The 22,405-nt window shown below is 39.6% G+C and overlaps 2 protein-coding genes across 3 annotated transcripts; one reads left to right on the plus strand and one right to left on the minus strand.

Annotated features, from left to right (window-relative positions):
• Positions 1 to 1,778: 1,778 nt before the first annotated feature.
• Positions 1,779 to 8,343, plus strand: pdia6 (protein disulfide isomerase family A, member 6). 2 transcript variants are annotated; one of them, XM_082506944.1, is made up of 13 exons: positions 1,779 to 1,897; positions 2,247 to 2,388; positions 2,954 to 3,011; positions 3,571 to 3,697; positions 4,319 to 4,422; positions 4,507 to 4,652; positions 4,963 to 5,077; positions 5,471 to 5,611; positions 6,027 to 6,111; positions 6,412 to 6,484; positions 6,878 to 7,036; positions 7,118 to 7,214; positions 7,663 to 8,343. In XM_082506944.1, exons 1-13 carry the CDS (start codon positions 1,879 to 1,881, stop codon positions 7,726 to 7,728), a joined length of 1,332 nt encoding a protein of 443 aa, XP_082363070.1. In that variant the 5' UTR covers positions 1,779 to 1,878; the 3' UTR covers positions 7,729 to 8,343. The 2 variants fall into 2 exon arrangements, with proteins under 2 accessions (XP_082363070.1, XP_082363071.1); XM_082506945.1 differs by having other exon boundaries at positions 4,510 to 4,652.
• Positions 8,344 to 8,801: 458 nt separating this feature from the next.
• hpcal1 (hippocalcin-like 1) lies at positions 8,802 to 21,032 on the minus strand. Its single transcript, XM_082506946.1, has 4 exons — positions 20,708 to 21,032; positions 14,431 to 14,898; positions 13,273 to 13,378; positions 8,802 to 9,017 (listed from the first exon to the last, which is right to left on the minus strand). Exons 2-4 carry the CDS (start codon positions 14,806 to 14,808, stop codon positions 8,920 to 8,922), a joined length of 582 nt encoding a protein of 193 aa, XP_082363072.1. The 5' UTR covers positions 14,809 to 14,898; positions 20,708 to 21,032; the 3' UTR covers positions 8,802 to 8,919.
• Positions 21,033 to 22,405: the final 1,373 nt, after the last annotated feature.

Below are 22,405 nucleotides of genomic sequence, written 5' to 3' on the forward strand. Positions count from 1 at the left end.
ATATGAAATGTAGAAATTAAAAATCTTCACATAGGAGTTAAAACTCAGTCTTTAAGGCTGATTAATAGGTCTCAAACACAGACCAGCCACTTCATTAGGTGCATCTTGCAAGTGCCAGGTTGGACTCCTTTTATTCTTCATGGCATGGATTCAACAAGGTGCTGCAAATATTCCTCTGAGATGTTGGACCATATTGATATGATAGCATCGCACAGCTGCTCTAGTTTTATCAGCCGAGTTTCCATTGGATATCCAATTCCACCACATCCCAAACGCGCTCTTTTAAATTGAGATCTGGTGACTGTGGAGGCCATGTGAGTGCAGTGAACTCATTGTCCTGTTCAAGAAACCAGTTTTAGATTATCTGAGTTTTGTGACATGGTGTGTTATCCTGCTGATCAGAAGATGAATACATAGTAGTTTTAATGGACTGGACAGGGTTAACAACAATACTGAGGTATGATGTGATGTGTAAGAGGCTCACTTAGTAGTAAGGGGGTCAAACTGTAAAAAGTATGCACTCCACCTACAGCCTGAACCATTGACACAAAGCAGGATGGATCCATGCTCTCATGTTATTTATGCCAAATTCTGACTCTGCCATCTGAATGTTGCAGCAGAAATCGAAGCTCATCAGGCTCATTTTTCTAATCTTCTGTTGTCCAATTCTGGTGAGCCTGTGCAAACCATAGGCTCAGTTTCCTGTTCTTAGCTGGCAAGAATGGCACCTAGTGTAGCCTTCTGCTGCTATAATACATCTGCTTAATGGTTTAGTGTGAGTTTACAGAGTGGTTGTTTGAGTTACAGTTGCCTTCCTTTCAACTCAAAGTAGTCTGGTCATTCTCATCTGACCTTAACAAGGCATTTTGGCCTAGAGTACTGCTGTTCAGTGGATATTTTCTCCTTTTTGATCAATTCTAAAAATGGGAGGATTGCATTAGGAAGTGCATTTGGTGTAAAATCCATGCCAAATGAAAGCACGTGAATTCATTCCATGTGGGAACCTCTTAGGAAGTAAGGGAGCAGCCAAAGGTACTTTTTTTCATCCTAGAGATGATTGAGCAGGAAAATGCCAATAGACCAGCAATATTGAAATACTCAGACCAGCCTGTCTGGTACCAACAATCATGCCACATTCAAAGTTATTTAAATCACCTTTCTTACAATTTCTGATGCTCAGTTTGAAGGTTATCTCATGTACATGCCTAAATTCATTGAGTTGTTATCATGTAATTGAACGAGGTGTACTTAATGAAGTTGTCAGGGAGTGTATGGATCCGTTTTATGTCTCTTTACACTTTATGATGAGGAAAAGTTACAAAAAAATGTAGTTTAGATTGTTGGCGTTTCACATTAATGCAAAGCATAATAATTACAATTCAATAAACAATGATAGTAATATAGTAACAAATAGATACCATTTATTTTTATTTTAGTATTATTTTATCTGTGTAACTGTCTAAAACTTATTGAGAAGTAAAGTTTATGTATTATTTACACTGAAAAGCATTACTTAGCTTTTAAGTTTGGCTTATCTTTGCATGCCTTTGCATAAGCAAAATCTGTACGATACTGTGTTTAATATGTACAGTCGCATTCCATCTGTTTGTAATGAGTCAGCCTTCTCACGGATCACATCCTTTTGCTGCTGTTACATGTGTTGCTTCCTTTCTCCTCCGGCCGCTCTCTCCCGTCTTCAGTGTACCGGTTCCATTAAAACTACACGGCGCGCGCTGATTGGCTGAGCTCAAGCGTCGGCATCAGCGGACCAATCAGGGTGGGCCACGGTGAGATTTTTCTGTGTACTTTTGTGAGCGACGCAGCGGCAGCGGACTGTGTTGTTCTAAGTGAGGAGACGAGCATAGAGAGGCTGAAATCATGAAGCCACTTTTACTCGGTGAGTGACAACAGTAGAAGCTTTTCTGCTTATACTAAAGTTAAGGTTTGTGGGTTTGTTAACTAAATGTGAATTTGGCGGCGTTTTAGTTTGTTTTTTTTGCTCGTCTTGTTAGCTTAAATAGCTAAGTTAAGATTCAGAGAACAGAGCCAGGCCTTCGTTATCGTCTACTGAATTAAATAATCAAAGTCATTTCCTTTATTTGTTAAATAAATGTAGATTATAAACTGCACACAAGTAGATGTAAAACATTTTTTCGCTGTTTTCTTAAACCAAGTGGCTGTTTCGGTGAATGAGCATGCATTGCTAGGCGTCATCCTTTTCCTCTTGTCCTCATGTTTTGTTTCAGGAGTACTGGGCTGCTCTCTGGTTCTGGCTGTCCAAGCTTTGTACTCGGCTAGTGATGATGTGATCGAGCTCACCCAATCCAACTTTAACAGAGAGGTGATCCAGAGTGACAGTCTGTGGCTGGTCGAGTTTTATGCTCCCTGGTGAGTTTGTATAACTGTGATGGACTCTTCTTGTCTTGTAGTGGTAACAAGTGTTCTAAGAACAGCCAGTGACTAGTTTAAATACCAGTTTCTCATCTTTGTATTTTATTATCCAGTCATCTGTTTTACATCTGTACTTGTGATAGGAATAGACTTGTCTGGTAAGCTGGTAGCTCCTCCTTAGGTTGAGCACCATCTCGTGCAAAAGTGCTCAACAGAGACACAAAGTGCGTAGATGCACACAGTCTACATGCTTGCGTGCACACAGGGTTGGTATAGCAAAACTCAATTCTGCAACAAGAGGCAGTCGGCGGAGATGTGACTGCACAAAATCTATGCAAATCAAGTGTTAAATATTCACTCCCTATTAATACCAGAGCATTTGGTTCAGTGACTAATAAGGGTGCCACATAGCTGTTTGTGCGTTGTATTTAGCAGGTCATTACTGAAGGACTGTAGAATAAATCTCACACTGGCAAAATGATGTTGTTTTTTTTAACATTAAAATGAGTTTGTGTATAAAAACATGGATTTAGATTTCACTTTCTCTGTTGCTTTCTGCCAGGTGTGGCCACTGTCGAAATCTAGCTCCTGATTGGAAGAAGGCAGCTACTGCCCTCAAGGTAAATACAAATTGCCGTGATCATCTATCTGATGCCCTGTAGACTTTCTGATTGACAGCCTGTTTTCTCAGCTGAATGCCTCCTCTGCATTAAAAACGCCTACATCTGTTGTGGAGAAATATTCAGCGGTGGGCTTTGACTTTAAATTTCACAGTAATTTCAGTGACAGCGCATTCAGTGGATGGTTATGTGTGTGTGCCTTTTATTTGATATTTAACAATAAAAAATGGTTACTTAATAAGGGATATTTTCCTGTAAGAAAGAGGTGCTATCTACCTAACTTTTCTGTTGTTGAAAACTAGGAAGAAATGAGACGTTATCCAACCTGGGATGACAGGATCCAGATTAAAAATGACTTGTTTATTTCGTGAAATGTCTTCTCCTTTTTCCACACAGTATTGTTGATATGGGCAACTCCTGTAATGAAATCCCAGTTTAACGGCAATTGCTCATTGGCATGCAAACTAAAGTTTTGTTTTAAGCCAAATAAAAATAAGTTGACCTGAATATAAACTCAGAAGCTGCATAATCCAAATTGTGTGTTGTGACTTTTCCTCAGGGTATTGTCAAAGTTGGTGCTGTGGATGCTGACCAGCACAAGTCACTGGGTGGCCAGTATGGTGTCAGAGGGTTCCCCACCATCAAGATCTTTGGCGCTAATAAGAACAAACCAGAGGAGTACCAAGGTACAGAACTCTGCTGCTACAACTTTCCTATGTGTAAATTGAAAGTATTTTTCATAGTAAAATCTTCCAAGTCCTACTGAATAAGTTGAGTAAACTGATAAGCTGAACATAATAATTAATAGAAAAGGGGATGCTGGTTTAATCTAACATCTTATCTTGATAAAGAAAGTTCAGGCGACCCCCCCCCCCCCCCCCCCCCAACAATTTAAGCAGAAGCATCTATTAGATGAGAATAGAGATGAGCAATAGCAAGAAAAGTCATCCTGTGTAATAGCATCCAATTTGAATTTCACTTTCCTGCTACGTGTACTTATATCTACACAAGGTCACCTTCCCGAAGTCTATGGCAGAAATGTTTTATCTCTCCAGCAGGCTCAGTCCATCATATCATTATGACTTTGTTTGCTGATCCTTGCTACGTCTGTGAACAGGGTCATCTTGAGTCTTATCAAGCATAGTTGTGACTTCACAGAGTATTTTATTGCTTTCAGGGCTTATAAGAGACCTGTACAAAACACTGTATTTAATAAGGTATTACTTTCATAGCTTTCAAGGCCTTTCTTCCTGTGATTGTGTTTGAGGCTGCGTTAACTGAAATCTGCATTTCTGACAACCACGCAGGTGGACGCAGCAGCCAGGCCATCGTGGATGGAGCCATGAACGCTCTTCGTAACCTGGTGAAAGAGAGGCTGAGCGGCAGATCTGGTGGCTCTGACTACAAACAGGTAATGAACCTTTTTTTTTTTTTGCACTTGCATGAAATCACAAAGCTTTAAGAAAACACACATGAGCTGATAACTGGCTTGTAGCAGAGCGGTGGTGGTGGCAGCAGCAGTGGTGGGAACAAGAAAGATGTGATCGAGCTCACTGATGACAACTTTGACAAGTTGGTGTTGGACAGTGATGATGTGTGGCTGGTGGAGTTTTTCGCCCCCTGGTGTGGACACTGCAAGAAGTGAGTTTGGTACTCGAAACGGTTAATTCCAAGCAGTAGGAAACTGAAATCCTCTCACTGTAACAATCTAGTGCAGTTGAAAAAGTGAAATAATAGCCCAGTAGGCCTGGATAAGTCTCACTGAAAATCCTCCACTAGAATTTAATCCCACTCAAAACTGTTCAGTGAGGTCTTAAGGATTTTATTCCAATACCTTTAATACCATTTGATATTTCTGAAGAAAATAAAGTTTCTTGCTTGATTTAAATGTCAGTATCTCAGAAGCTAAATGATAAAGTTTTTCTAAGCACCTCTCCTCCTTTGTCAACAGCCTGGAGCCTGAATGGGCAGCTGCAGCCACAGCTGTCAAGGAGCAGACCAAGGGCAAAGTTCGCCTCGGAGCTGTGGATGCTACTGTACACCAGGGCGTGTCCAGTCGCTATGGGGTGAGTAACAGCTGACTTTCAAGTCTTGAAAAGGTGCACTCTTTAGATGTGAAAAAAAACATTTGCATGTTTTCTTGGCTAATTTTAAATGCACAACTTGATTATTGTGCACAATAATCCAGTGGCCACTTTGCCTTGGATACTTCCTTACTCTCGAGTCATTTGTAATGGTCTGTGTTACACTTACATGTTTTTACTGGCGTTTGATACTGAATAATAGCCTCTGCTGCTTTTTAGCAGAATGTTAAGTTTCAAAGCTCTAAAAATGCATTTGTAGTGTGGATTTAGTCGTGTCACACTAATTAAATCAGAATGTTTTTGCCTGAGTAAAACCCAGCTTCATAGTCAAAACTGCAGACCTTGATTTCTTGTTTGATAATCATTCCTCTGTAGATCCGTGGGTTTCCCACCATCAAGATTTTCCGCAAAGGTGAGGAGCCAGAAGACTACCAAGGAGGTCGCACCCGCGGTGACATTATTGAGAAGGCTTTGGATCTGTTTTCTGACAATGCTCCTCCTCCAGAACTGCTGGAGGTCAGTATTCTCATATTTGTATGATAAAGTCATATATAATTGTTTTTAATTACAGTTTAAAATGCAAATTGAAGATAATGTTGTCATAGTCTACAAGAAAATTGCCTGATTTAATGTGTATTTTAATGTATAGTTTGTAAAAAATATATATTAATTCTAACTAGAAAGTTAGAATAAAAACCTTTTATTGTCATGATATGAAATACGAAAATTGAAGAGTAGGCACATAGAAGCGAAGAACAAACATTCAGCCTGTTATAGAGTAAATATAAATTACTATTTATTAAACTACTAATACTACTGATATATAGGGTGTATACACGGTATGGTGATGAAAGCACTTTGCAATAAAAAGTAATGCAAATTCATGTCAGAATATTAAATTTGTGTTTACTTTAAATTCTTTGTCTCTCAGATTCTCAGTGAAGACGTCTTAAAGAAGACCTGTGAGGACAGTCAGCTGTGTATAATTGCTGTCCTGCCGCACATCCTAGACACAGGTGGGATCACACACATGAACTCAGATCTGTCTTTCTCTTCTTAGATTCTTTGACATTTTTGCCCTTAATGAAAATAAATCATTTTAACTTTTATCTACTTATTTTATGTCAATAATCATGACTCGAGCATGGCTTTAGTGGGCTCCCAATATTTATTAAAAACATATTTTTAATGCATGAAAAAAGGTTCCGCCTTGAGCTGTAAGGCTATACCTCACAACAGGTTGCAGGAGAGTTACCAGAAGCAGTAACAGTTCATTCCTGAATAGCTGATCATCACTGGTCATTATGTCTTAACAGGCGCGGCAGGTAGGAACAGCTACCTGGATGTGATGATGAAAATGGCTGAGAAGTACAAGAAGAAGATGTGGGGGTAAGCACCCAAGGCCAGACATACAGTAGTGTACAAATCACTAAATTCGAGTAGGAAGAGTTTCATATTCATTCCTTGTTTAGTGGTGACTTGAACAAAAGGACAAATTCTGGTGAACATTGAGTTTCGTACGGGTTATGTAAGGAAGAGCGTAACATCGAGTTCGCAGTGGGATGATGAATATACAAATCATAAGAATTGGGATGTATAATGACTCTTTCTTTAAAAACATATAGAAGTTAATAATTGCAATATGTGTGACGATGTTCATGCAAAGTTTTGTTCAGATTGCCACACCCTTTAAAGAAAGAGGAGATTAGGTACATACGCTACAATCACCGATATAGTAAGGGAAATGATGACGGTGATTAACGGCCGACTCTTTCTTCTCAGCTGGCTGTGGACCGAGGCAGGGGCTCAGATGGAGCTGGAATCCTCTCTTGGTATTGGTGGTTTCGGCTACCCTGCCATGGCTGCCATCAACACACGCAAGATGAAATTTGCTCTGCTCAGGGGTTCCTTCAGTGAGACTGGTATTCATGAGTTCCTCAGGTAAGGAGGTGTAATTAACAAATACATTACACAACTTGGAGTAGGCTGAGCAGCGTCACTCACATGTGCTGATCTTTTCAGGGAGCTTTCTGTGGGCCGTGGCTCAACTGCCACATTGGGAGGTGGCGTCATGCCCAAGCTTCACACTGTTGAACCATGGGACGGCAAAGATGGACAGGTGAGTGGGAATCACATTGACATAATGGTTGGAATGTGTAGCACTGCATGTAGACTAGCATAGGGTAGTCAAACAACCTTAACTGGTAGGTGAATCAGAAAACGGGTACTGAAGCTGAACACAGACAAGGGCCAGAATGACAGGATTGGATTATCCCCTGAACCCAAGGTTTATGGGCTGTCCCAGTGGGACAAACTATTAGTCCAGGGCAAGCAATTTGTAGTTAAACTGAATCTGTACGTCTGCTTAGTGTAACAGAATAAATGCCTACCAGCTTTGTACCGCCTCTGCACTGAAACTTTGTACTCCATCTGCATTATTATGCAATATTGCAGTGCTCTTAAATCCAGATAACCTTCTTGTCTCTTTAAATAATCTTTGAAGAGGTTCAGTCCATCTCAGTCTTTGCTGACAGCTCTTCTTTATTTTACGCTCTGTCATCCTCAAGCTTCCCGTGGAGGAGGACTACGACCTCAGTGATGTAGAACTCGATGACTTCAAGGACGAGTTATGAGTCCAAATGGGGCAGGACTGATCCAGACTATCTGCGTTTGGTCTGGTCTGGTCTGGTCCTGTGCGCTCCACCTCCCCTCTCCTGTGGACGAATGGGAGGCCCGGTCGCCCAGTTACTGAAATACTCCTGAAAAGACACATGAGAGACACCTGCGGTTTCTCACATCATCTTGTTAGTCACAAGGAGGACAGGAAGGAGGGGAGAGTGTGTCGTGTCCTCTGAGTGAACTCTTTCTCACATACCTGCTGAACGCTAGATGCCGCATATTTAAAACAGCTGCCGCCCACTGAGGAGAGGAGGGTGGAGCTTCCGAATGTCACATTTTTGTCATTGTTTCACTTTTTAAAACATTGCCTTTCCTGCCCTCGTCAAGCACCTACTTTGAGATGTGGACTTGTCAAATTAACACTTAAACGTCCCACCTGATGTGACTAAATTTGTCTCTTTTTAAACCAGTGACTGAGGATGTTGGTGAGTTTGCATCATGTGTGTCCAGGACAAATGGGGATACCAAGGGGGGACTTCTTGTGTAGATTTTTCTTACACAACTTTATTTCAATTGTGTGAAAACAAAAGGACATTTTTGTTACAAAAATAAAAAGAAATTAAAAATAATCACTGCCTCATTATTAACATGAACTGTAAACTCATTTCACTGAGCACATGCAATACCAAAGGCATAGAGAGAGCTTGTTAAATACAGCAGCTTGTGCCAGTTCAAGCTACTGTTATCTTGAATCAGAATACTTTATTAATCCCAAAGGAAATTAATAAAGAACAACAATAAGCCACATTTTAACAATTAAATTGAATAGAATTAAGTGATTTAATTAGTTTCCTCTTAGTATAACATGAGAGTATAACATGAAAGTCATAATACTTGAAAGCATATAATCCTGTAAGCATAAATAAAAGATATGGCACTTACAGCAAACGGGTATTCAAAACGAGACGTTTTGAAATGCACAAAAAAAAATGCCCTGACTGAAAATCCACTTCATTGTCCACAGAGGGAAAAAAGCCACATTGACCAGAGAAGTGTACATTAATGTAAACATTAAGACATGGAGTGTTAAATTGAAAGGAGGAGGGGCTGTGATGAAGATTGATCCTCTGTCAGAACAAGCGGCACAAAGCTGGAGGGATGTAGGTGTGCATGAGCTGCAGGGTGTGATCACTTTCACTGTGTCCTCAGAACTGACGAGAGGCTCCCTGATCCGACTGCAGCAGTCTGACAATGGACGGGTCGCTCTTGGCACCTTTAATGAACTCCTCCAAAGACAATCTGCCTGTGGGGGGGAAAAGAAAATGTCAATTATGAGCAGTAAAACATGAAAATGTTTTACATGCAGCAACTACCCACAAAAATCAGCTACTGATGTTTCTTTTGAGATGGTGACAAATAACACTGCATTAAGTAGTTTAAAATAACCTAAAGGACCTGAGCCAGAATCATGGTATTCATAGCCGTCATGTTTCTTGTCCAGCAGGTGACGCTGCTGTATGTATATAACTCTATGCGAGTGCAGTTCTGCATGAGAGATGTGAAACCTTAACCATGTTTTACCCGAACATTCATCACTCTCATAGTATACATATGACAGAAATTAGGTAAAAACATATCAGGTGTACTTTAATTTTGTTTAAAAGATTTTTTATTATTCTAAGATGAAACAGCAGAAAATTACACTTTTTTGAGTCTAACACCTACTTTTTCTTACATAATAGCATTAGATAAGAGGTTCACTCGCTCTGTAACTTACTGGGTCTGGTTTGACCAATCACACCAGTGCTACTACTGCCAGTATTCTGACTAACAGGAAGGCAGTGGGTGCCCCAACCTAAGCAAAGATCAGGTAAGGTTTCCCCAAGCTCCTTAGTGGTCTTGATTTCTGATTAGCCGGTTAGCTTAATAGGGCTTAAAGATTCATTTTAAATGTGTTAGGTTACCTTCAGGTGGCACTGACACCACCCAAAAAAAATGTAAAATTTGGACTTTACAAGTGGCCTGTGTTTGAGAGATTGTGTGATGCCGGGAACATCCGTTCTTTTTAGAGCTCCAGATGTGTTATGCTTTCAGCAGAATTTTATTACGTTGTTTTGGTCCTTGGAAAACTGAGTAAAGTAGTTCAATACAGTTTCCAGCTTTCATGGGTATGTGGAAAAAACATCCTTGAGCATCGCGGATGCAGCCTACAATTTACCCTCTACCCTCCTCTGCAGCTGTGGTTTCAGGCGTGGCATATGGCATCACATGATGTCTTAAAACGTCTGTCTGAGACACAGCTTGACCTTCACAATGTCAAAACAAAACACTCCTGCCCAGCACCATAGCTCCAGATATCTTGAGCTGTGACGTGTCAGATTCAGTAAGGAAAGTGCATTTTTTGATGTATCATTCAAGTCACTCTAAGTGTCAATCCATTTATGGTAAGCCTGTGGATCACCAGGCTGGGAGCCAATCATAGCTACTTCGTGTGATATGACATGAATCAAAGTGCCAAAAGTGTTCTGCAAGTCATGGTTTTCATGTAAACAGCTGTTACATAAGTAATCTTTCACAACAGACAACTGTACAGAAGTCTTGCGTCACATGCGGCCTAATTTCTTTATATTTTGCTAGGAAAATACTACACTAATACTGAAGCATGCAAACATAAAGGTAAATATATACATATGGTGCGTGCAATATATATAAATATTAATATCAATATAAAGAGCAAAAACCCTTTATATTATACCCTAAAAAAAGTTTGAAGAGTCAGAAAGTCAGTATTTGGTTTGACCACCCACACTGAACTCTATTCAAACCACATTTCTTTTTATTTATTCCTAAAATAGGAAAATGGTACAGGGATTTATTGAAACATATTTGGTATGGTCGCCTTTGTGCTTCAACACTCTTTGAACTCTCCTAGGGAAGCTTTCTTTTCATTTCTTTAAGTAGACTTCAGGAAAAGTTCTGCATCCTCCAAAAGGTCATTCAAAACTCTTCTTTGGATGCTCACTCCATTTTGTTCCATTTTCTATCAAGATAATCCGATACTGCTTCAATAATGTTGAGGTCTGGGGAATGCCGGTCCCAAGCCCAGATAAATGGGGGAGGGTTGTGTTAGGATGGGGAGGTGTAAAGTTTTTCAAATCAAACATGCTTGTGGAAATATCGAAAAATTGACATATTGTATGGAAATCTCATTCTCATCAAGAATGAGATTTTCATATCAGATTGGTTGGTGCTCAGGTTAACTACTACAGATGCTGTTAGCCAAAAGGGTGACGGTGGAAACTATGTTACTGTTGGCCAAAGACAAAAGAAGAGAGGAGGCCAATACTACGCTAGGTTAGTAGTGTGGAGGTAAGAGTAGACTTTCAATGTAATGAATACGCATGCTGGCTTAGATGATTTGTCCTATTTCCTCACATTTTTTTAAGTACACACTGCACACCATGTAGAGATATGCCTGGATTTCTCTTTAGGAGCTCTTTAGGAGTAAATGTTATTTGTTCAAAAATACTACTGCATGCCTGTCAAACTTTGTTATGTTTGTCATTTTAACTGGATTCTAAGAAATCAAATGATATTGTATGTTTTTGCACCAGGCTGTTAAGTGCCTAAAAATCCAGTTCAAAATAGACCCTTGGCTAAGTTGTATTTTATGTGTAAACACAAGACTAGTCCATCGTCTTAGGTGGGTGCCCTTTTTAATACTTGATTCATATGTCAGTGCTTAGTGGCTTAACAAGATAACAAAACCCCCGAAAAGGTGTCGGGTTCAAGGACAGGACTGAAAACGAGTGAAAAAGCAGTTACTGTCCAAATAAAAAGTCTAGAAAACTTTAAAGTGCTTAAGACTACTAATAATTACAAAACAAAAAGTCTGACTCCTTGGAGACAAAACATAAAGAAATGAGGGGTGGCTCAAGACTTTTGCACAGTACTATATGTTTTTCTTTTTCTTTGTGGCCATATCCAACCAAGCCGATAGTGAAAACAAAAGTAAAGCACGAGTTAAAACAGAACTAATGACTAAAACTAAAACCAGAAGTCCACAATCGTGGTTTCACTAAAGCCACCTAACCTGCTTACGCATGCACTCTTGAAAAGTTAATATAAACATCAGATTTAGTTTTATAGTAGCTATCAGTGTAATGTTTATCGATACTCTTCACAGCATCTCTTCGCCATTAATAAAGTTTCAACAACACTTGTCACAACTTTACAATAACTATCCAAACACTATTTATCAGGTGGTTTACGCACCAAATATACAATCACTGGCCACTTTGTTAGCTACAACTCTTCAGCTGCTTGTTAATGCAAATATCTAATCAGCGAGTCACATGGCAGCAATTCAAGATGATCTGCTGAAGTAGAAGATGAGAATCAGAAGGGGAAAGAAAGGTGATTTAACTGACTTTGAATGTGGCATGGCATGTTGGTGCCAGACAGGCTGGTCTGAGTATTTCAGAAACTGCTGATCTACTGGGATTTTCCCACAGAACCATCTCTAGGGTTTGCAGAGAATGGTCCAAAAAAGAGAAAATATCCAGTGAGCGGCAGTTCTCTGGGCCAAAATGCCTTGTTGATTTTAGAGTTCAGAGGAGACTGGCCAGAGTGCTTTACACTGATATGAAGGCAACAGTAACTTGGTTTATAATAATAGTTATAATAAATCCAGGTATGCAGAAGAGTATCTGAATGCACAACATGTCGAATTAGATGCAGATGCACTAGAGCAGCAGAGGATCGCTGCTGTCAGCTAAAAACAGCAAAGCGAGGCTTCAATTTGCACACAGCCTCATCAATATTAGACTAAAGAAAAATGTTGCCTGGTCTGATTAGTTGATTTTGATTTCGAAATTCAGGTTTTTACCGTCAGCATTTGGCATGCACAACATTAAAGCATTGATCCATCCTGCCTTGTATCAACAGTTCAGGCTGCTGGTGGTGTAATGGTGTGGGGGTTATTTCCTTTTGGGTCTCGTAATACCAACATTTAAATGCCACAGCCTACCAGAGTATTATTGCTGACTATGTCTGTCCCTTAATGAGCACAGTGTGCACCATTCCTCAAAGCTCAAATCATCTTAAACTGGTTTCATGAGCATGACAATGAGTTCACTGTACTCAAATAGCCTCCAGAGATGCGGTGGAACAGGAGACTCGGATCATGGATGTGCAGCCAATACATCTGCAGCATCTGTGTGATGCTGTCACGTCGATATGGAGCAATATTCCTCTCTGAGGAATGTTTCGGCACCTTGTTGAATCTGCACAACAAAGAATTAGGGGTAGCTCTGAAAGCAAAAGCGGGCCAAACTCAGTGGCTGTGAATTTTACTAACAAGCAATTTAAAGTGTTGACTTTATTCTTCCCAATCTCAAACTGTCCATCTATAACAGGACCAGTTTTAGTTGGACCAGATGCATGACTAGCATACTGATTAAGCATTAATAAAAAGTCGATTTATTTATTTACTGTGAAAAGAACAATTTGGTTCACAATGATGTATGCAGCACATGGAAATAAGACACCAGCCTTACCATCATTGTCAATATCCATCTGTCGAAAGATCTTATCTGTCCTTTTCTCTGGTGTTGATTCATCCTCGGGCATCTTCATCACTGATGACACCATCTTGTAAATTGCCTATAAAAAAAGACAATGACTCCTGTGATGTGTGTATTGATTTTGCTGGCTACGTGCGTGAAGCTTTTAGGGCGCACTGATGAAAAATAACCGTTGCCACTGACATCATTTTGCTTATATTGTCTGAAAGCTCTGACCTGTTTTCTGTTAGCTAGCAGATAATGATGTTGGTCTGACAACAAAAGATCCTGCCGTTTCACCCGCAGTAGGTCTTTCTGAACTCACTTATCTGCTTGTATAATATTAAAATTTGATTAAGTAAAGGAGAGAAATATGTCATTCTGGAAAACAGAATGCTTTCTGCCAGCTGCAACAGCATGGCTTCTGTTATTTTTCCACATCATTCTTTTTTCATTTGTATTTATTACTCCCTGTATGCGATACCTTTATTTAGTGTACAAACAGTATTTCTTAAATTTAAATAATTATTTTAATGGGTGTGGTCCTAGCGCTCATTAGTACCCAGTGCATGGTCTCTATTTTATTTATTTTTTTCACATTTATTTGTTTCCACAAGCACGAAGGACTAAGCCAATATCCAGACTGCTCAGCCCACCTTATTGGAAGAGTAAATATAACCACAGTGATAAGGAAAACAGAAAGGGCAGCCTGCAGATGACTGTTGAACCTAAAAACAGCCATTACCAGGAGGCTAAAGTGCATATAACAGCAAAAATTAGAGCTAAACTTATTTATTAACAGTCATAAAAAGAATGATTGAATAATATAAATATTTTTAGTTATTACTGATATAAGAAAAAACAGCATGTTCCAGATGCTTTTATTTGGCTTATACAATGTATTTTATATCTTTTTTTAAATTGTTTGACAGAAGGAAATGATATCGTTTCATTGTCTTATATACAGTAAAAGTGTTAAAAATGTAAAAAGTGATCGTTTATTGTAAACTAATTTACTCTCTTGACTTATTTTCCAATTCTCGTTGTTATTTGTCTAGATTTTGTTTATTAAAATGTGATAAGCTCACACACACACACATATAAAACCTCTGCTCTGTAGTATCAATCACACAGCACATAGTATGTCCTCACCTGAACTATCTCCAGCATCTCTGCCCGGCTGATATAGCCATTCCCATCCAGGTCATACATGCTAAAGGCCCAGCGTAGCTTCTGCTCCAGCCCGCCACGAGACGTCACACTCAGTGCTATGATGAACTCCCTGAAGTCGATTGTGGCATCGCCGTTGGTGTCAAAAGTGCGGAAGACGTGCTCGGCAAACTTTGAGGCGTCTCCGTAGGGAAAGAAGTTGGCGTAGATCTTCTTGAACTCGTCCACAGTCAGGTGGCCGGTGGGACAGTCCTTCAGGAAGCCGCGATACCACTCCTGCAGCTCATGGTCGGTGAATTCTGTGTTTTCTCTCAGGTCGTTCAGGACCTCAGGCCGCAGCTTGCTGTTCTGTTTCCCCATGACAAAGCACCTTTGCAGGCAGGGCGATAGCAGGGCTGGTGTTTCCTATCCTCCACTCCCTGTGCTTTTACTTTCCAGCTTCCTCTGCTCCTACAGGGGACCAATAACCCTCATTAATATCCCTGTGTGAATATCATAAATGATTCATGGGGTCAATAATTCCACTCAGTTTGCAGCAGCGTTTCATCAGAAAACATGTTCTGAGGATGTTTTTCAGGCAAACAAGCTGAGGGGGAAAAAGTCTGGATAATTCAAACAGGGTCCATACACAAGAAAAAAAAGAGATAAGATTACAACGCAGATGTTAACAAAACACTATGTGTGTGCACACATGTGTATGGAGCAAGGGGGTGGTCTGGTCTCCGTGGATACAGTATTAATTGTCAGGCATGGTGATAATTTATCGACCTTTCACTGCATGGTAGAGGGACAAGTGTCCTGGGGCATTGTAATTCTCAATAAAGCCACTTTCTAAAAGGTCAGGCTGATACTGACTGTTGTCACTGAGAAGGCCAAACATTCATTTTGACAATAATCCTCACCTTCATGGGAAAATTAATCTCCTAACTGATTTTAAGAAGGTGGAATTGACACAATGATTAAAGAGCAAATTCAGAGAGCAAGTAAATGAGCATCCAAGTCAGTCCATAGACAAGTCCACTGGTTTTAAACTACAACAGCAAAGATGCCACTGCAGAACGAGCGATCATTGAAACCACATTAAGACACACCCTGTTTCAAGACATTAATCATCCAGTGTTAAGGTAAAAAAACTTTAAAGTTAAACTTTTCTCTTTGTCTTTTCTTGACTTTGCTGTTCTTAACTGTTGTCTATATTCTTGCAGTGATTTTATTTTAATGTCCTGTATTTACTGCTTTCATTTTCCTTAAATCTGTCAGTGTTTAAATGCAGCGTACCTGTTAACCTAACACATAAACACGAGCGCTTGCTATAAATACGTACAGAAAAGACAAAGCCAGCGAAGCATTTGACCACCTGGTTCTATTCACGTTTGCTTTCTGTGGTTTGCTTCTGTTTCCATGGTTCTACTCTGCAAAATCTGTTTATTCATGTATACAGGGATATTCATGATTGGTGATATGAGGATGCATAAACACATCACATCCAAAATAAAACCTCCTGCATAAAACTCATTATGAAGCAGACGCTGACACGTGTTTGCCGGTGAGCAAAAAGGTTTTGACATTTTCAGAGAAAATGTGTAATGTAGGTGTCATCATGTATATGTCTGCATCTTTATTTTAGGTGAGGAAGGTGTTAAGAATGTGCCACACTTTCCCCCCAAAAAATAACAAGAGGAAACAGCTGTTTTGTTTTGGGGTTTTTTTTGTAGAAGGAAAATGTTCTTACTTACAAATTGTCTGTTTGATTCTATGAAATTACCTCAAGTTTTCTTTTAGCATGGTTGGTTTGTGGCTCCGTGGGATAGAACGAGAAAGCAACTTTCACATTTGTTATAACGTTTTCTGGAAAACTGAGGAAAAACTGGCCAAAACCTGAGCTAATCTTTCACATGCATCTGGTAAAGTGTGAGTGGGAGGGACAGAAAGAGAGATGTGCGGGGGTAGGGAGGAAGAAAGAATGGAAAAAGTATGACACATAGAAGAGAAACTATTTCCAGCTATACTATATGAGTTGCTTTGCTAATACCCACAGTGCAATTATATAATAATCTTTCTGAATAACACCTCCACTCCTCTGTGCTGATATAATGAATTTATGGGAGAGAAGCTTTGTACCCATGTTCTCTCTCTTTCAATTACTGGGACCCCAGCGCTCCTGTCTTTCTGGCAACAGAACGATCCATCTGGCGAAGAACAAATGAGAGCGGCTTGAATTTGGATGAGATCCTTTTGAAACAGACGCCATATTTGTTATAATTGCCAGACAGGTGTAATTTCCTGTAGGTTTATGAATCAAAGTCACAGAATGACACAGAGGTCTGTAAGTCAAACAAGGAACTATGTCACTCAGGTTTCTGGACAGATAAAAATAAATCAAAGTACAACACAATAATACATTTAATTTCTCAATCCAGCTTTCTTTTCTCATGCAAACTGCATTCCAAAATTAGGAATTTGGAAAACTTTGAATTGTCTAACGGTGAGTTCACGAGTGCATATCTGTTGACTGAAGGATACTACTGCTACTGCTACAGTTAATTTAGAACTGTAAACTTGTCTTTGGCAAAAGCCAGAGTATCTGGTGAGAACCCACTCAGCCACAGGTAGAAAGTGCAAATCCCACACAGAAAGTCCCCGGCTGGCTGGTGGACCTTCTCTCTGTGAGGCAACGGTGCTAACCACCCTGCCGCAGTGTCGGCCTGAATCAGGCAATCGTTAAAGTCACAAAGATTCATCCTTTGTGAAGGATGTCGATAAAAAATTGAATGGAAACACATCCATCCATCAGTGACCAGGCTGATCGACTAACTGTCCTGAAAGCCAAGGTGTTATTATTGCTTATACGGATTAAAGAGAGTGAAAGGCTTCTACGTCCTGTTGCAAAGAAAAATACTAACACATGACCACAAAGTAGCATTTTGTGGTGTCTCAGACACTTCAACATTTCACAGCAGCACTGAGCAACTAGAGAAAAGGTGATTATTATTTTGAGAATATATTATCATGTCTGCTGCCTCTGTTTTAACTGGACCACAGCATGAATCACACACTGCCCTACAGGCCTGACTATAGTCCTTCCGTTTTAACATACAACAGGATGCACCTCCTCAGATCTGTGTCACATGGACTTTTCCAGGACAGTTCAGTGCGCAGGCTGAGCCCGAGTAGACATAAATATGGGCGTTGCTATTTATTCCCTCAAACAAACACAAAGCCACATGAAACACAACAGCTTGTCAGATGGAAAAAGTGCTACCCTCATGCTTCAAGATCCTCTGAGGCTAAGAGAAAATACTCATAATATGCAACAGCATGTGCTCTAGCCTAGTTATTTTAGTAAGTAATAGCAACATACTTACATAAGGCTGCGGGTTGCAAAACAGTCTTACAGAGTGCAGTGACCTCTGAAATATGTTCATTAAAAACCTAAACAAACCCTTTCCACTGTAATTAGGCATTTTTAAAACATTCTTTATCAGATAACATATTTTTCTTTTCATTAAAACTGTTAACTGAATTAAAAGTATTCCTGCAAAAAGCTTCTTTTTTTTTTTACCTGCTGCAAGTTCTGGTAATTTCCTTTAATAAAGTGATTAAATAGATTTGCAGTACTGCTTATAACATTTAAAACATTCCTACTTATGCATGCAAGCTTTGGTCTGGGATTTCAAAGGCTGTTTTAATAAAGTTTTTTTCTTTGTTGTGACATAGAATTACTCAGGAAATGATGTGGTTCAGGGAAAATAAAGTCCTCTCTGCCTTGACTGGTGGGGTTGCAGAGCTGGTGAGCTGAACACAGTCTTGTGACCGTTGCTTGATACACTACAGCCCCTCGAGATTGCCAGTTCACATTCAGTGTTTGCGGTTCCCTTAGATTACACAGCAACAGATCCTGTCCCTGTCCCCAACCCCCATAGCCTTCCTTGTTCCGTATGGTCCACTTTTTTCCAGTGGGTTCTCCGCCTAATGAGACTGTTTCACACAAGCTCCAGTGCAGCATGCATCCCCCCTCCCCAAGGCTACAGCGGGGGTTCCTGTAAACCCGTTTCACTGCTGTTTGCCATTCTTAGACCCACTTTATTTCCTGAGTAGGGCTATGTCACAACAAAGAAAAAAAAAACATTCTTTCCAACATGCTCATTATTTCACGAAGAACAGGAAGGAAACTACAATGACAGTCAGATACAGAGATGCAGCATGCATATGTTTAAATATATCTGTCCTTAGGTGTTTACAGAGAAAATAGTTCATGCTTATGTTTCCACCAGTTGTTAGTGAGCGTGGGAATCAAAAGACAACTTCTGCTTAAAGTCATATCTAAATGTACATAAGTAATTACTTTTTCTTAAAAAGGATACAATCGAGTATTTGTTTTAATTTATTTTCAGACAAAGCCTCTAAACTGTGAACATCCACTAGTATTCTTAGTGGATATTGTTAGGTTTTCCATTTGTCAATTAGTACAAATACAACAGACATCCCCACTCCTCCTGTTTTTATATTGCAAGCGGGCTCACACTGAACCTTTTCCCTTCATTAACTCTTGATAAACACGACTGACAGAATGTTTTTAATGCTCTCTGCATCGTGCCTCTTTTAAAGGGAATGTAATCCAAACAACCTGATATGGCTCAGTGCACAGAGAGAAAGCGTGCCCGTTTTAGCCTGCTCTGCAGTGGATGAGCAGAGCAGCGCTGTAGCCTCGAGTACGCGAACCACTGGTAACTGGGACTCCATCAGGTGGTTGAGGAGTTGGTGTGAGGTATTTATAAGCTAAGGAGAAAATGAGCTCTCCCATTATTCTCGCATTCAGCGGTGCTTCGTGGCAGTCTCTCTGAACTCATGTCAGAGAAAATCATTGCAGTGGATCAGGATGAGGTCCCCTGACACACCAGTAGTCAAGGCAACAGTATAGTAGTGCTACAGCTTATGAGGGAAAGGCAGTGTAACAGTCAATCTGGGGCACACGCAGGGCAGAAGATATATTGAGACTCGAGTGTGTGTGTGTGTGTGTGTGTGTGTGTGTGTGTGTGTGTGTGTGTGTGTGTGTGTGTGTGTGCGCGCGCATTTAATATTTCCTTACTTTAAATCTGAAACATTAGTATCATATTCATCACTTGACATTACCATGCACTGGACCTAATCTAGATATTCTGCACGCTCAAGCTTACAACAGCAAAATTATTATGTGTATTTTTATTACTTTAACACTTGGTGAGTGGGTGTATTTAATTTTGGATGCGTACTCTTCACGTGATAGCTATGGTCTTTTTATCTGAAAAAAAAAAATGTGTGAAATTAACTAGAAAAACAGCAACAATAGTGTGAAATAGTAGATGAAAGGAGTAGGCTTTTAATATTTAGCAAGACAGTGTTTTAGATGGCAATCCCATAGCAAGAAAAGGAGCTGGCAGATCTTTATTTTTTTCTAAGATGTCACACAGTGAGTATTTGAACTTATAATATTAACATTTTACCAGTTTCTGTAGCATTTTTAGGCAAGCTGTGATTTAAAAACTTGATTTGATACTTAGTTCATGTCACTTATACATGAAACCTTAAAAAAAAAAAGATCAAACCAAGATGAATTAAAACCCCTCCCACACATTCAGCCACACTCTTTAGTTATAATATCTGCTGATCCTAATCACAAATATTTTTTGGACAAGCACATCTTTTTATGAAGCACAAAACATTGTCTGTTAGGTTTGATTTAGTTTATGTGCTTTCGCATACATGTAATACATGTGCTTCAATATTACTCAATGTGCCTTGTCTAAGGCTATTTTTCTTTAGCTAGATGCATATAGTCGATCACTTTAATGATCTGTTACTGTATATTTTTTACATGTTTGTATTGTATATGTTTTTGTAATGTAGTTATGTGGTGCATGTGTTTTTGACTTTTGCTGCCATGATTCCAGGTCTCTCTTGGAAATTAGATTTTTAATCTCAATGATATTTTTCACCTGGATAAATAAAGGACTAATAAATTAAATAAAACAGTGCATTACATTTGATCAGGTTTTGTTTTGCAGCATGTAGTCTGCATTAAGACTTGTGAGCCACTAAGCTGCATTTTTGATAATATTTTTACTACTGGAATACTTTCCAGGGCAGATGAGATGTGTTTTAACTGGGTGTAGTCCTGTCTTGGGGAAATTGCCACAGCAGTCCAGGGTAGAGTAGCCACTGAAGCACAGTGGACTTCACAGTAACGAGAAATGTTTCTAAAAAATTAATATAAACTTACCTTTTTCCTGAAGGTATCTATGGGTCCTCCGGCTGAAAGAGTAAATGTTTGAAGCCCACGTTTCCCACTGTAAGGCGTCACCAGCAGCCGAACTTAACCGTTAACTTGCAGTAGTTTAACTTCACACCTCCTCCCACCGACTCCAACGCGAGAGAAAATATTCGAGTCACCCAAACACTTTTCAGACAAAAGAAAAGATATGAAAAAGCGTGTAATTATTCTTCCAAGATAGTTTTATCATTATTATTATTTCTATTCAGTATGTCCTGCTTCCAGCTCCCGGTGTAGCGGCTTTATCATTTAGTGGAAGATGTGGCACCCAGCTTGGTTTTTATCCGAATGTTCCATATTGCTCCTTGGGGGGGGTTCCTTCGTCCGGGAGAGGGATTGAACCTTCTCCATCAATTGAAGAATTACTAACAATAGCAGTTTAATCGAGGGGACACTGAGTAAAAGCCAGAATGACCGTGACATGTATTTTAAAAAACATTTTAATGGCATTTCCTGTTTTGTAGTGTTTAAGTAATACTTTAAATCCCTCCCCCCGATACACTGAATGGATCCCTCCACACTCGCAGCTTCACTGTAAGGAACTGTCGCAGCAGAGTTCAGTGGAAAATTATCAACGGAGACTATTATTAGCTCAATATCTAAAATAAACGCTTCACATCTGGGGGAAAATGTGGAGACTTGGACAGAAATAGACTAAATAAACACTTCTACGATAACAAACGTGATTTAAAAGTTATTCTGGAATAGGCTAGGGCATCCTGTAGGCGACAGTTTTCCAGGCTTACTTGTAAATACTGTGGGCAATGTATTTTAAGTTACATTATACAACAGTATACAACATGTTATTCCTTGTAATTGAAACAGCATCATTATATCAAGTGTATATATATACAAGTCCCTGTAATATTGCTGTACAAATTGCTTTGTAGAATTAAGTATTAATGACGTAGACATAAGCTCCTTTCAATGCTTTCCCGTATAAGTCTTCTCTTTCAGCCTCGGCACAGATGCACACTGGTCCATCGGCATCAATAGCAGTAACTTCTCTTGCCCTGGTTAAAGTGACACTGAAGGCGGGATGGTGTATATGTCAGCAATTCAGTGAGAAGATAAATAATTAACTGAGTGCGTTTGCCTCTGTGTGTGTGTCTTCCTGAAGCCTGACACCTGTTTCTATAAGCACATGGAGTGTTTATCTTGACCTTAGAGTGGGTACAATACAGGAGGGGGGGATTGGAGGCAGTGATATAGCAGTCTGAGGTTGCTTTTGTTGCTGCTGCCAATGTGCAACTCAATACTGAAACAAAGCTGTGGATGGTGGACTGTGCGGATGGAAAGGAAAACAGTATTCTTTAAATAACATACCATATTACTTCAGGCTTCTGCAGGTCAAACAATTTCAGAAGTAAAACATAATTTTTATTTAATTACGGGGTGACCATGCTTATATTACCTGGCTATTACATAAATATAGACCTCAAGTAATGTGTAGTAGGAAGTAGTAGGAAGAAGAAAGCATACAAGTGTCTGGTTAAAACAAACAAACAAGTGGACCCTGATAGTCTCATAATCGAATAACCTTTTTCACTGGGATTTATTCTTGGTGTAACAAGGTTTTAAAACTGAATATTTTCAGTAATGACAGTTCAAATAGATAGATGAGGAAATAGCATAAGCTGTGTGTGT

Source organism: Aulonocara stuartgranti (genome assembly GCF_965226115.1).
Source record: "Aulonocara stuartgranti genome assembly, chromosome: 15".
NCBI lineage: Eukaryota > Metazoa > Chordata > Actinopteri > Cichliformes > Cichlidae > Aulonocara > Aulonocara stuartgranti.